The sequence below is a fragment of the Mya arenaria genome, chromosome 16, assembly GCF_026914265.1.
Source record: "Mya arenaria isolate MELC-2E11 chromosome 16, ASM2691426v1".
Lineage (NCBI taxonomy): Eukaryota > Metazoa > Mollusca > Bivalvia > Myida > Myidae > Mya > Mya arenaria.
This window is the reverse complement of record NC_069137.1, coordinates 1,357,980-1,370,665: the sequence shown is the minus strand read 5'-3', so window position 1 is coordinate 1,370,665 and position 12,686 is coordinate 1,357,980. Positions and strand designations below refer to the sequence as shown.

General features: G+C 37.0%; 1 protein-coding gene across 4 annotated transcripts in view; it reads left to right on the top strand.

The window, feature by feature from the left end:
• The first annotated feature begins 4,360 nt into the window (after positions 1-4,360).
• The window catches only part of LOC128222238 (fibrinogen C domain-containing protein 1-B-like), a 31,685-nt gene continuing 23,359 nt past the window's right edge, over positions 4,361-12,686 (top strand). For 2 of the 4 annotated variants that reach the window (XR_008259105.1, XM_052931188.1), the window contains exons 1-5: positions 4,361-5,917; positions 7,941-8,087; positions 11,515-11,648; positions 11,766-11,862; positions 12,454-12,618. Coding sequence is in view for 3 of the 4 variants with exons in the window: in XM_052931188.1 (XP_052787148.1) it covers positions 4,648-5,917; positions 7,941-8,087; positions 11,515-11,648; positions 11,766-11,862; positions 12,454-12,618 (1,813 nt within the window). In the remaining variant the exon portion in view is untranslated. The remainder of the gene's footprint in view (positions 5,918-7,940; positions 8,088-11,514; positions 11,649-11,765; positions 11,863-12,453; positions 12,619-12,686) is intronic. The other 2 variants (XM_052931189.1, XM_052931190.1) reach the window with 2 other exon arrangements.

Below are 12,686 nucleotides of genomic sequence, written 5' to 3'. Positions count from 1 at the left end.
TTCCAAACATTCAATGGATTTCTTTGAAGACCTCTGACAACAATAAGAAGAAGCTGTGCTGCTATAAGCGTTATTTTAATTGGTTTAAACTAAATTGTTTTTCTTCAGTTTCAGTCGTTTCTTCTTAAAGTCATGCCCTCAACCAACACACACCTGTTCATGGACTGTGCAAAAATCAAAGACTAAGTTATACTTTTGAATTGATAATCACCAAACATTTATTACATTTTCGTAAGTCACAACCAAATATGAAATGAAAACTCTTTAAAAGTACAGGACAAACTTTTAGCATGCGCGCAGCGACAACAAACATTAGTATATAGCATTTTTTAACGGCAAAAAAAAAAAAAATACGCCGTGAAAACAAATCTCATATGAGAACACAGTAACTGCGACTCCTCTCAAAGCTGGATTCCCGACTATGGCAGTTGTCTTCTATAAGAATTTGTAGATCCGTCTCCTTTCGAAGCAAGTTCCCCACTCAAGCAATTGTCTTCTATAAGAATATGTAACTCCGTCTCCTTTCGAAGCGGAATTCTACTCTAGCAGTTATTTTCTTCGAGGCTATGTAACTACGTCTCCTTTCGAGGCAAGTTCCCCACTAAGGCAGTTGTCTCCTATGACTTTGTGCCGCATTATTTTTGTATATATGGCTTATGATTTTGATATCTCAATTGTTTGAAAAAAAAGATTGAATATGAAAATTTTATGTCGGAGCTAGTTTCAGTATTTTGAAGCAAGAACATTATCTTCGTGCTACATGGACGTGGGCCCACATTATTGAAATTTGTTATTTTTTTTAAGGAGTTGCATGAGCCTATAATTTTGAATAAATGGAGCCTATAATTGTTTTATGAAATCTTGAGATCCCTCGTTAATTTCTAGATTTTTGAACATTATGAAGATTTGATTTTTTTTCATGAATTATTGTTTGAAATAAAGTCTATAATTCGTTTTTTGAAATCTTGAGATCCCTCGTCAACTTCTAGATTTTCACAATTTTCGATGCATATTTTTTGTTGAAAGCATGAAATTACAATTCAGAGTTGCATTATTTTTGTACATATGGCTTATGATCGTCAGATTTAACATGTTTGAAAATAAAAAAGAAGCTTTTTCATACAATCTCATGTTTGATTTTTTAAATTTCAACACAGCAGAATTTGTGAATTTGCTATTCATGTTTTGCATTATTTTTTGTACATCTGAGTATTTTTTTTGGAAAATGAAAAATGCTGCTGACAAAATGTTGAATGTTCGTGTGATATGTATTGCGAGCCATTTTTTTTTAAGTATAACGCCAGTGGCTGTTATCTTCAAACATTAAAAGGGAAACCTAATTTTCATCGTAACCCTATTTTCGTAAATTCATCTCCATTCGAAGCGGATTTCCCTCTCTAGCAGTTGTTTTCTTCAAGACTATGTAACTTCGTCTTCTTTCGAAGCGGAATTCCAATTCTAGCAGTTGTCCTTTATAAGCCATTGTTACTTCGATTCTTTTCGAAGCGGAATTCCCCCTCTAGCAGTTGTTTTCTATGTGACCATGTATCTTCTTCTCCTTTCGGAGCGGAATAATCCCTATAGCAGTTGTTTTATTTGAGACTCCAACAGTTACTTTGTCTCCACTCGAAGCCAAATCCGCACTCTAAAAGTTGTCTACTATGAGACAATCGTAACTCCGACACAACTTGAAGGGGATTTCCGACTCTGAAAGTTGTCTTCTATGTGACTATGTAATTCCGTCTCCTTTCGACTTCCCCCTGTAGCAGTTGTCAACTAAAGAGACTTTGGTATAGTATAGTTTAATGCTTCACATTTCCAAAATTGTCCTACTTTTTACATTATATTATCTCATATATATATATATATATATATCTTGAATTTCCAAACTGTTTTGATCCTGTGTAAATGAATAAAACAAGTTTAAATCTTTTTTTTTCTATTTTCACCTTTGAGCATAAATTACAACGCATTTATCTTAATAATCATTTAATATAAAAGAGCACTAATATCCACATGTCCTTTTTATGTCTGCGTGTGTGTTTGCCTTTCAACCTGTTTGTTAAAACAGAGAGCATGTAAAATTGTTTGTTTTTTTCAGTAGGACTAACTAAGACAGGTATAAAAATTGTAAGTTATTTTGTTTTGATTTACTTTGTAAAGTTAACTGACTTACAAATTAAACATTTCTACCTTTGCCTACAAAAGAAAAAAAAACTTCCAGTCTTATTTTAAAACAAAATGCACATTAGCGTTACATTAGCCTTTAAACCTTTTAATCTACATTAAACCATTGTTTTATCATGTAACCTAAGTTAGTATATTAATTTTCCCACTCCCATTTCTAGGCATTCCACAGGGGAACACTTGTATAGACACCAACCCCCCATTGAAGATGGTGTAGAAGGGCGAGCCAGTCTCGTTGTTGTGCGGAGCAAGCTCGAAGGGTCTGGAGAGACCTAACACATACTAGTTCAAATATCACACGCCTGTCGCCTTCTCGAACCCATGACGGTGTTGTGCGGAGCAAGCGCGAAGGTTCTTGAGGGACCAAACACATGCTGGCTTAAAGATCACGTCCCCGTCGACATCTCGGACAACTGGATGTGGTTGTGCGGAGCGAGCGCCAATGGTCTGGAGAGACCCAACACATACTTACTTAAAGTTCACTTTCCCGTCGACATCTTAGACCCCACGATCAGTTAAGATGGAGGAAATAAATGTTATGTTCTTTCAATGCTTATTATTATATATGTGTGCGATTGGGGCTATTTGACACTTTCTGTGCATGAAGGAATTCTGTTGAATTTTGTAAAGAGATTGTTGCCTATAATTTTTACAAGGGAGTTAATTGCTTCCGAAGCAGTAAAATGAATTTATATCTCTTCACTCCCATATTCTGCTGATAAGTGTCGATCTTATATATAAGATTTCCATTTTAAACTTGAATTTCATTGACTTTCATTGAGATCGGTCCTTGACCATTGATAGAACTCAAGAGGGGGCATAAATGTGTGGTTGTAGACGCATGCTCCTTCCCCAGCCATTGTCTATGTGAAAGTTACACTTGGGATCATATATAGACAGTCAGAGTACAGGGGAATTCAACTTTAATATTTAGAATTATCTGTTTGCACATAGGAAAAGAAAAAAAGTGAATTCATTTAAAAAAAAGACTGATGCTTTTAAAGTTAAAACTGACTTTTATTAACTGCGTTAAAGAAGTTTCATTTCAATGCATTATGCACTTGTTTCTGGTCATGAAGCTTTATTTGAACATCGATATTATTTTTACAAATAAAACGTCTGCTTATCAAATAAATGCACAACATGCAAAAAAGTGATATCATTAAAATAGTATGTATGTACAACGTACTGGCTGCAACTTGTAGCACTTTATATCTTTGCATTTCATGTTTACCTTTAATTCAAACACCTTTTAGAGCAAAATTGCAGGGAAATAAGATAAGCACAACTTTACACCGAGCCTAATTATTATCGTATTTGAAGAAACATATCATCATTAAACCTGATAGCACAGAAATATAGCGGTAAGATGGAAACAAAACCTTACACTAGGAAGTTTTGAGCTTAATTTACTTTCAGAATCTTTATATATTTCTTTACTGAACACAATATATTTTTTTTTTGAAAATGGTGTATATGAATGCACTCTTTTTTTCGTGGAAATATCAGATAATCTTCCTTGAATTCTGCACACTTGTCTTTCATACGTTTTTTTTAAACAACATTTGGCCAAAACAGACTATACATGGAATAGATCACGGAGAAACAATCAATTTGTCTGGTAAGACTCTAATAATAGAACAGGTCATGGGGAAACAATCAGTGTTGCTTATATCAGTATGAAGTTTACATTCAGGAATAAATTATACTTATCATCAATCACATGATGAGCGTATCTAGCCAACAACCTTATTTATTATGGGGTAATATTGGTTTCACATGTGTCAGATAAGACCGTTTACATTTTAAATATAGGTACGCGCATATCAGGAAACATCAAGTGCCTCAAGTTTTCCGCCGTTGAACACTAACAAAGAATAAAGAGAGCTCTTAAGTTGACGTGCATAATCGACATTCCTTCAAACACGTTATGCAAATTGATATGTATACGTACGCGCATATCAGGAAACATCAGTTAACAAACTATCAAGTGTCTCAAGTTTTCCGCCGCTGAACACTTACAAAACATTAAGAGAGCTCTAACGTGCATAATTGAGATTTCTTCAAGCACGTTCTGTAAGTACTCAATTTATACTTACAGTCAAGTATTTGTCCACAATAAGCCGAAAAGGGGTCTAGTTGTATTACTTTGCTTGTTTACCAGTGCCTTGATTATCATGTGTTGTGTATATTTTGGTCCACGTAATGATGTGTAATGAATTGGACGTAAAGATATACCAGCTTTGAGTTGAGTTGATGCTATTTCAAATCGCCAGTGTTTGGTTTTGGTCGCCTCAAATATGTTAATAAAACAAAAGGCCAACTTACTTAAATTTGCTACGAACAAAATACGTAATTCCTTGTGTGCCGCATATCGGTTTTAGTCACAGTAAATCATAACGTAATATTTTCCTATAACATCAAACTTACTATAAGACTCTGTTTTGCTTGACGCGGTTGATGATAAATTCAGCTTGTCTGAATTTAACTCTCATATCAATAGAAGATTTCACCATGGCTGTGTGTAAGGCAAATATGCTATTTGTGATATTAACAAGTTACACTGTGCTGTTAAACCAATGCGCAAATACCAATGAGTTGTTGATGCAAACATTTTCAAAAGTGTTATTGCTTGATACAAGGATGGATAATATAGAGATAAAATTTGACACCGAATTCAGGAAGTCCCTTACAGACATAATCTCGCTTGATGAAAAAATGGACACTCTGGAGATTAAAATTGAGAACTCGCTGACAGACTTGCAGACGCAGTTAGCGGAAGGGCTGGAACGTATTGCAGAGACACAAAAAAACTGCGAACCTAAACAAGGTGGAATTACAAAAAGGATTCAGTCAACAAATCCCAACAACGTGACACAAATGGTAAAGTCCCAATACAGTGCAATAAATACTGCAATGAAGCGGGAAAAAGTGGCTTTAAGGAATTTGAAAAATAAAATGAATAAACATATGAAGACAATAGATAACGAATTTCAAAACATACAGAGAACCATTGAAGTCCGCTTTTTAAATCAGAGCATAGCAATTGAAGAACATATTCGGGCACAGAAAGAAAACGTGAGTGATGTTATGAACGATGTTATTATAGAAACAAACGCACATGCAAATCAACTGAAAATTGATTTTGAAAATGCACAAAGCAGTTTGGATGAAAGTTTTACAAATCAAACTAAAGACCTGGACTCTAAGTTTGAAAGACAGTCAGACGATATAGACGAATTTATCAGAGATTTGCGTAATGAAAGGGAACAACTAAAGGGTAATTTCGGTGACGTACAAAAATCACTTAACAATGCGATAGATGATATCAAAGAGGAAACGAAGAAAACAACGTTCAATCTACAGCAGACGCTCAATGAGAAATTAGAAACAATGCAAAGCGAGGTGAACTTGCGATTCATAAACCAGGAAGACATCATATTATCCCTGAACTCAACAATTGGTTCAACAGAGGAAAGTTTGCAAGATTACAAGTCGTCATCCGATTCGATTAGTGCCGATCTTAGCAGTCTGGATTATAGGTTTGAAAAACAGTCAGATGAATTCAGGGAATTCCAAACAAATCAGGAAAACAAAACATCATCCTTGAACTCCAGAATGAGCTCAACTGAGGGAAGTTTGCAAAGTTACAATTCGTCCTGTGATGTGATTAGATTGGATGTCAGCAATCTAGAGACCCGAGTATCCTCAATCGAAAAAGTACTTTCAGGTAAATTAACATCGTTATTTTAAATATATGATGCACAGTCTTTCATTTATTCAGTAACAACAAACGCCCATGAACAATGTACTGGGTTTTGCACATGCCGTTATTTAGGAGACTATTTCTTACTACTCCGATTGTATTTGCTTAAACGTTAAAACCAACAATCATAGCAACGATATTTCTTCTCACGTAAAATGTTAATGTTGTACTATGACTATGTCTGTTCAGATTATTAATAGAACTTCAAAGAATTCAAACATAAAATAATATGTTACGTTTAAAAATAACCTAGGGAAAGTCATTGTTATAATGCCATAAACATACACCGTTCTGTTGTGACGTTACTTTAGGAAAACATTTCCAATGGTATCCTAGAGTTTGCACCTTCTTCTAATTGTGTCAAATTATTGGCAGCGCACCAGCACATTGGGATATATGTAACAATGCCCTCAAATACGGCGGCCGATAGCGTCAATTTTCATCCGCGATACGTTCTGTCTTAATCAAAAGGACGCTGGCTGGCCAAAATCGCCGGAGCACTTTACTCCAGACTAAGGCAAATGTCGCGGTTACAAATAGGTGGATGATTGCGTCCATTAGTTCCCTTTAGATCTAACGCCTAATTTTTTAACAAAAATCGAGGAACTTAGTGACATCCTCGACATTTTAGACTATTAATTAACAGAGTCGGAAAAACAAACTAGCAATATATGTTATGCCTTACCGGGAAGCTTTTGTCACGCTTTTTTTATGCTACACGAAAGTAGTTCCTCTATTACTCACTGTACTTGCATGATACAGAATCAGAAAACGACAGTATGGTGATACGGATGTTTAAATTCGGCGTTCTGTATTTTCACTGTTGGATATGGACAGGAAATTGATAGGCATATTATAAAGACAAATAAGTGATGGTTATTTTGAACAATTTCTATTTTAAACGGGACACAAGGTATAACAAGAGCCAAATAGAGGATACGCAATTCGTATTGAATGATGAAGAATGTGATATTGCATTTATATCTAAAATACTAATTTGATGATTTACAGCGCATAATACATACAACGTTGCAATATAGCTCGCAGTTTTTCGACGTTATTCCTATATGACGTCACATCAAAAGTTAAAGTACTATATATACATGTAGTACATATTAGGGTAACCTCCTTATAGTACGGTAAACGACACAGTATTTCACTCGGGAGGGGGGAGGGGGGTAAACTAGTTTATCTGTATTACATATTTCGGTTCCCGACTTTGTACGGTAAACAAAACAGGTGCTCACCATGGTTAAACTAGTTTATTTGTAGTTTATATATATATATATATATATATATATATATATATATATATATATATATATATATATATATGAACGGTTAACGACACAGAATATCACTTGGGGTTATACTAGGATATCTTTAGTACATTTTGGGGTAACTGATTTTGAACGGTTAACGACATTTAAGTTAACTGGGAGTTAAAGTAGGACATCTGTAGTACATATTTGGGTTACCGACTTTGAACGATAAACGAAACAGGAGCACACTAGGGGTTTAAACCAGTTTATCTGTAGTGCATATTCGGATTACCGACTTTGAACGATAAACAACAAAGGAGCTCACTGGGGTTTAAACTAGTTTATATGTAGTACATTTTGGGGCTACCGCCTTTGAACGATAAAGGACACAGGAGTTCACTGTGGGTTTATACTAGTTTATCTGTGGTACATATTTGGGTTACCGACTTTCGACGGTAAAAGGTACAGGAGCACACTGTGTTATCAAACTAGTTTATTTGTAGTACATATTTTGGTAACCGACTTTGAACGGTAAACGGCACAAGTGTTCACTGGAGATGAAAGTAGGGTATCTGTAGTACGTATTGGGATAACCGCCTTTGAAGGGTAAACGAAATAGGAGCTCACTTGAATTGAAACTAATTTATCTGTTTGCACGCTGACAACAAAATTTATCAATAATTGCGCAGTTACAAATATTAGCCTGACAAATGCGCTTCTACTAGTGGACGGACAATGGGGAAACTGGCTGGGATGGACGAAGTGTGACACCCGGTGTAAGAAGGGAAACCAATTTCGAACAAGAGAATGCAACACCCCTTCCCCGCGATACGGAGGCGACAGTTGTTCCGGAGATGGAACAGAAATCCGTGGTAAAAATCATGCTGATTTTTTTAATATGACATAACAAAATAACGCATAATTGATCTTTCACATGTATTGAGCCTTCTTAAACGAACCTGACATCAGTTGATTTAATTTCAAGAAAAGAAATGACATTTGTTGTAACAACGCATTGAATCTTACTTACTGATCTATCACATCGCTTACAACACATGTGTCTTTCACATTTTTTTCGCATATTTCCAAATTGAATTTACTTGGATTGTTAACAACGTAAATCGAAGTATGTTTAAAAATAGCATCGGTATAATTATCTGTACTCAAATGATATTAAACCTGGGAAACCATAATGCGCAACAAGTACTGGGAAACTCAAATGAGACAGCAGTGTTATGTTTACCTTAATTATTTTTATTATGTAAAATGATTTATTATCGACCTCCTACTAGCTTGCATTGACAATTCAAGGTTGTCTTGGGTAATACAGTTTTTGCCGATTTTTTAACCATCTAGCGTCTAGTCCTTTAATAGTTATCAAATTCATTAAATACACTTTAAGATAGCCGCCGTGTCCCTGGTAATGGCCTTCCTGATATTTGAAAATTTCATTACATCACTTTCATGCAAATCTCCATTGCCCTTGTAAAGGTCTTCTTGGTAGATTTCAAATTCATTACATCCACTTAAACCTAGCCTATGGTGATATGCGGCCATTTCTGGTAATATTGGGTCCTTCCTTATAATATGGGAGGCGTTTTTTGTGGCGTTCCACATGATATGCGGCAGGTGTAAGAATTATGAATTGTGTGCAGGTGATAAGTGGGCGTTTCCGATGATATTGGGGACGTTGCTGGTGATAATTTTGAAAAACTGCTAACGATACATGGGCGTTGCTAGTGATCTTGTGAGGCGTTGCTGGTAAATGGGTCATTGCAAGTGATACAAGAATTTGGAAGTGATATCGGGGCGTTGAAGGTGGTGTGGGGGATTCGCTGATTATGTGAGGCGTTGCTGGTGATATGATGGGTGTTTGTTGTGATATTTTCACGTTGCTGGTAAGATGGGTGCATTTCTGGTGATAAAGGGACTTTGCTGGTGATCTTGCGGCGTTGCTGTTGGTGCAGGGACTTTGCTTGTGATACAAGTACGTTGCTGGTAAAATGGTGACAGTTCGGGTGATGGGCGTCTGTTGGGGTATTTGGGCGTTGCTGGTAACATGGGTGCATTTCTGATAATAAAGGGAAGTTGCTGGTGTTCTAAGAGCGTTGCTGGTATATGTGACATTGCAATTGATGCTGAATTAGAAAGTGATAATCTGCGTTTTTGGTACAGAGGCGTTGCTGGTTATATTGAGACGTTGTTGGTTATATGGGGGCGTTGCTGGTGAGGTGTTTGTTGTGGTGTTTTGGCGTTGCTGGTAATTGGAGGGTGGGCGTTGCAAGTGATGTTTGGTTTTTCTGGTGTTATGAGGGTGTTGCTGGTTTTATTTGGGCTTGACTGTTGATTTTTGTGCGTTGCTTGCGAGATCAGCAAGTTGTTGATGATAAGTGGGCGTTGCAAGTCCTATTGGGTCGTTGCTTGCAACAAGGAGGCGCTGTTGGTGATTTGAGGGCGTTGCTGATGTTTTGATGGGCGTTTGTGGTGATATGAAGGCGTTGTCATAGGAACCTCACATAGCGGGCGTTACAGTTCAAATGATGCCGTTGATAGTGATATGGGGAAGTTGGTGTTGATATTGAGGCGCACCATGTGGAATTAGGGCGTTGTGTGTGTTTTGAATTATATTCTATGGGACCGTTGTTGTTGAGAAAGGGCATTGAAGGTGATATGAGGACATTGATGATTATATGGGTGCGTTACTAAGGTTAAGGGTTTTTTGAAAGATATATTGGGGAATAGCTGGTGATATGGGAGAGTGGCATGTGGTACTGGATGTGGAGACGCTATAGGTGCAAAAAGGGCATTGGTGGTGATATGGAGCGTTGCTGATGATGTGTGGGCGTTGATAGGATTATTGGGGCGTTGCTGATGATATGTGGGCGTTGATAGGATTATTGGGGCGTTGCTGATAATATGTGGGCGTTGATAGGATTATTGGGGCGTTGCTGATGATATGTGGGCGTTGATAGGATTATTGGGGCGTTGCTGATAATATGTGGGCGTTGATAGGATTATTGGGGCGTTGCTAATGATATATGGGCGTTGATAGGATTATTGGGGCGTTGCTGATGATATGTGGGCGTTGATAGGATTATTGGGGCGTTGCTGATAATATGTGGGCGTTGATAGGATTATTGGGGCGTTGCTGATGATATGTGGGCGTTGATAGGATTATTGGGGCGTTGCTGATGATATGTGGGCGTTGATAGGATTATTGGGGCGTTGCTAATGATATATGGGCGTTGATAGGATTATTGGGGCGTTGCTGATGATATGTGGGCGTTGATAGGATTATTGGGGCGTTGCTGATAATATGTGGGCGTTGATAGGATTATTGGGGCGTTGCTGATAATATGTGGGCGTTGATAGGATTATTGGGGCGTTGCTAATGATATATGGGCGTTGATAGGATTATTGGGGCGTTGCTGATGATATGTGGGCGTTGATAGGATTATTGGGGCGTTGCTGATAATATGTGGGCGTTGATAGGATTATTGGGGCGTTGCTTATGATATGTGGGCGTTGATAGGATTATTGGGGCGTTGCTGATAATATGTGGGCGTTGATAGGATTATTGGGGCGTTGCTGATGATATGTGGGCGTTGATAGGATTATTGGGGCGTTGCTGATGATATGTGGGCGTTGATAGGATTATTGGGGCGTTGCTGATGATATGTGGGCGTTGATAGGATTATTGGGGCGTTGCTGATGATATGTGGGCGTTGATAGGATTATGAGGGCGTTGCGGATGATATTTGGGGGGTCACTCTGGTGATAGGAGGGCGTTGCTGGTGTTATGAAGGCGTAGCTGGTGATATGGGGGAATTGCAAGTTGGGAGCATTGCTTGTAAAATGGATGCATTACTAGGAGTATGGGGAAGCTGCAAGTAATATGGGGGCGTTGCTGATGATATGTGGGTATGATGGTGATAAGGGGTTGTTGGTGAAAAGGGGACGTAGCATTTAGGTATGCACGGATCGTTTCCATCAATGAACAGTATATATAAATTGTACTATAGAAGTCATATGATAATGCAGGTGCTGCTTGTGACGTAACATACTTGTAAACCGTTTCAATTGTGCTTCGTCCATAGTACAGTTACAGGTAATACGTTTTTGGTCTTTCAGGATCATTAAACACGTCATACTGATTCTTGAAAATTAAATTAGCCGATGATTAGAGGCGCAAATAGTAGTAAACTTACCACATTTCCTTACCAGCAGTTTCAATCAAAAGGCTTATCTTGTTTATTCACTGCAGTTCTGTAGTATTCATCAACATATTTTTCTTTCCAGCTTTTCCTGACTGTTGGGAAATAAGGCAGAACCTCGGCACTATGCCCTCTGGTGTCTATCATATCACAACATGGAAAACAAACCAGACTGCCAGTGTGTTCTGTGATATGGACACTGATCAGGGAGGCTGGACCGTGAGTGTGTATATTATAGTCCATATAGTATTTACAACTAAAAGACGATCGTTGCGTTATATATAGTATAATATTTATTCAAAAGACATCGTGGTTTTACCTCTTTTACCTTTGTAGGTGTTTCAACATCGTGTGGACGGAAGTGTGGATTTCTACCGTAACTTCTCCTCTTACGAGAATATGTTTGGATCTCTGCAGGGAGAATTCTGGTTGGGTAGGTCAGCTTAGTGATTGATATATATGTATATATATATATTATAGTATTTTTTTATTATATTATTTCGTTGAGACTGTTGATGAAATTTTGATAAAATGTTTTACCTTCGGAATCGAATATTGTCTTAACGTTCGAGATGTGTTTAAATGACGATCATCAAAAATCACATGACGTCGAAAAGAGAAGTGGATTGTTTGACAATATGGGTGCTTTATAACATATTGCTGATTTGATATAACATTGAACCGTATTAATCTTCATACATTTTTCTTCGGAGTTGTAATAGTTTCAATAAAACACATAACGAATTAATCATTAATGAGTTTACATAGGCTACAATTTACACTGACCAATATTGATTTATGGAACTGCAAAGTTAACGTTTAGTTTATATTGAATAACTCCCAATCGAGTATTATAATTATAGTGTTAAATATAACAACACATAACTTATACAAAAGGCCAATTGGCAACTAAAATATCTGATGCAGATATATATATATATATATATATATATATATATATATATATATATATATATATATATATATATATATATATATATATATATATATATATGTTTCTCAGGTCTGAAAATGATGCATGAGATGACATCCCGGAAAACACACGATTTAAGAATTGACATCACCCACGCGGATGACAGCACCGCCTTTTCCGTATACGCTGGCTTCAGTGTGGGAGCCGGGTCTAATTATACCTTACATGTAAGAGATGCACTGTCAGAAAGGGGACGTAAGTATACTTGAGAAAAGCATGGATATGTGATTTACATGAGTTTTGTGAACAGCTTTGAAAATAAC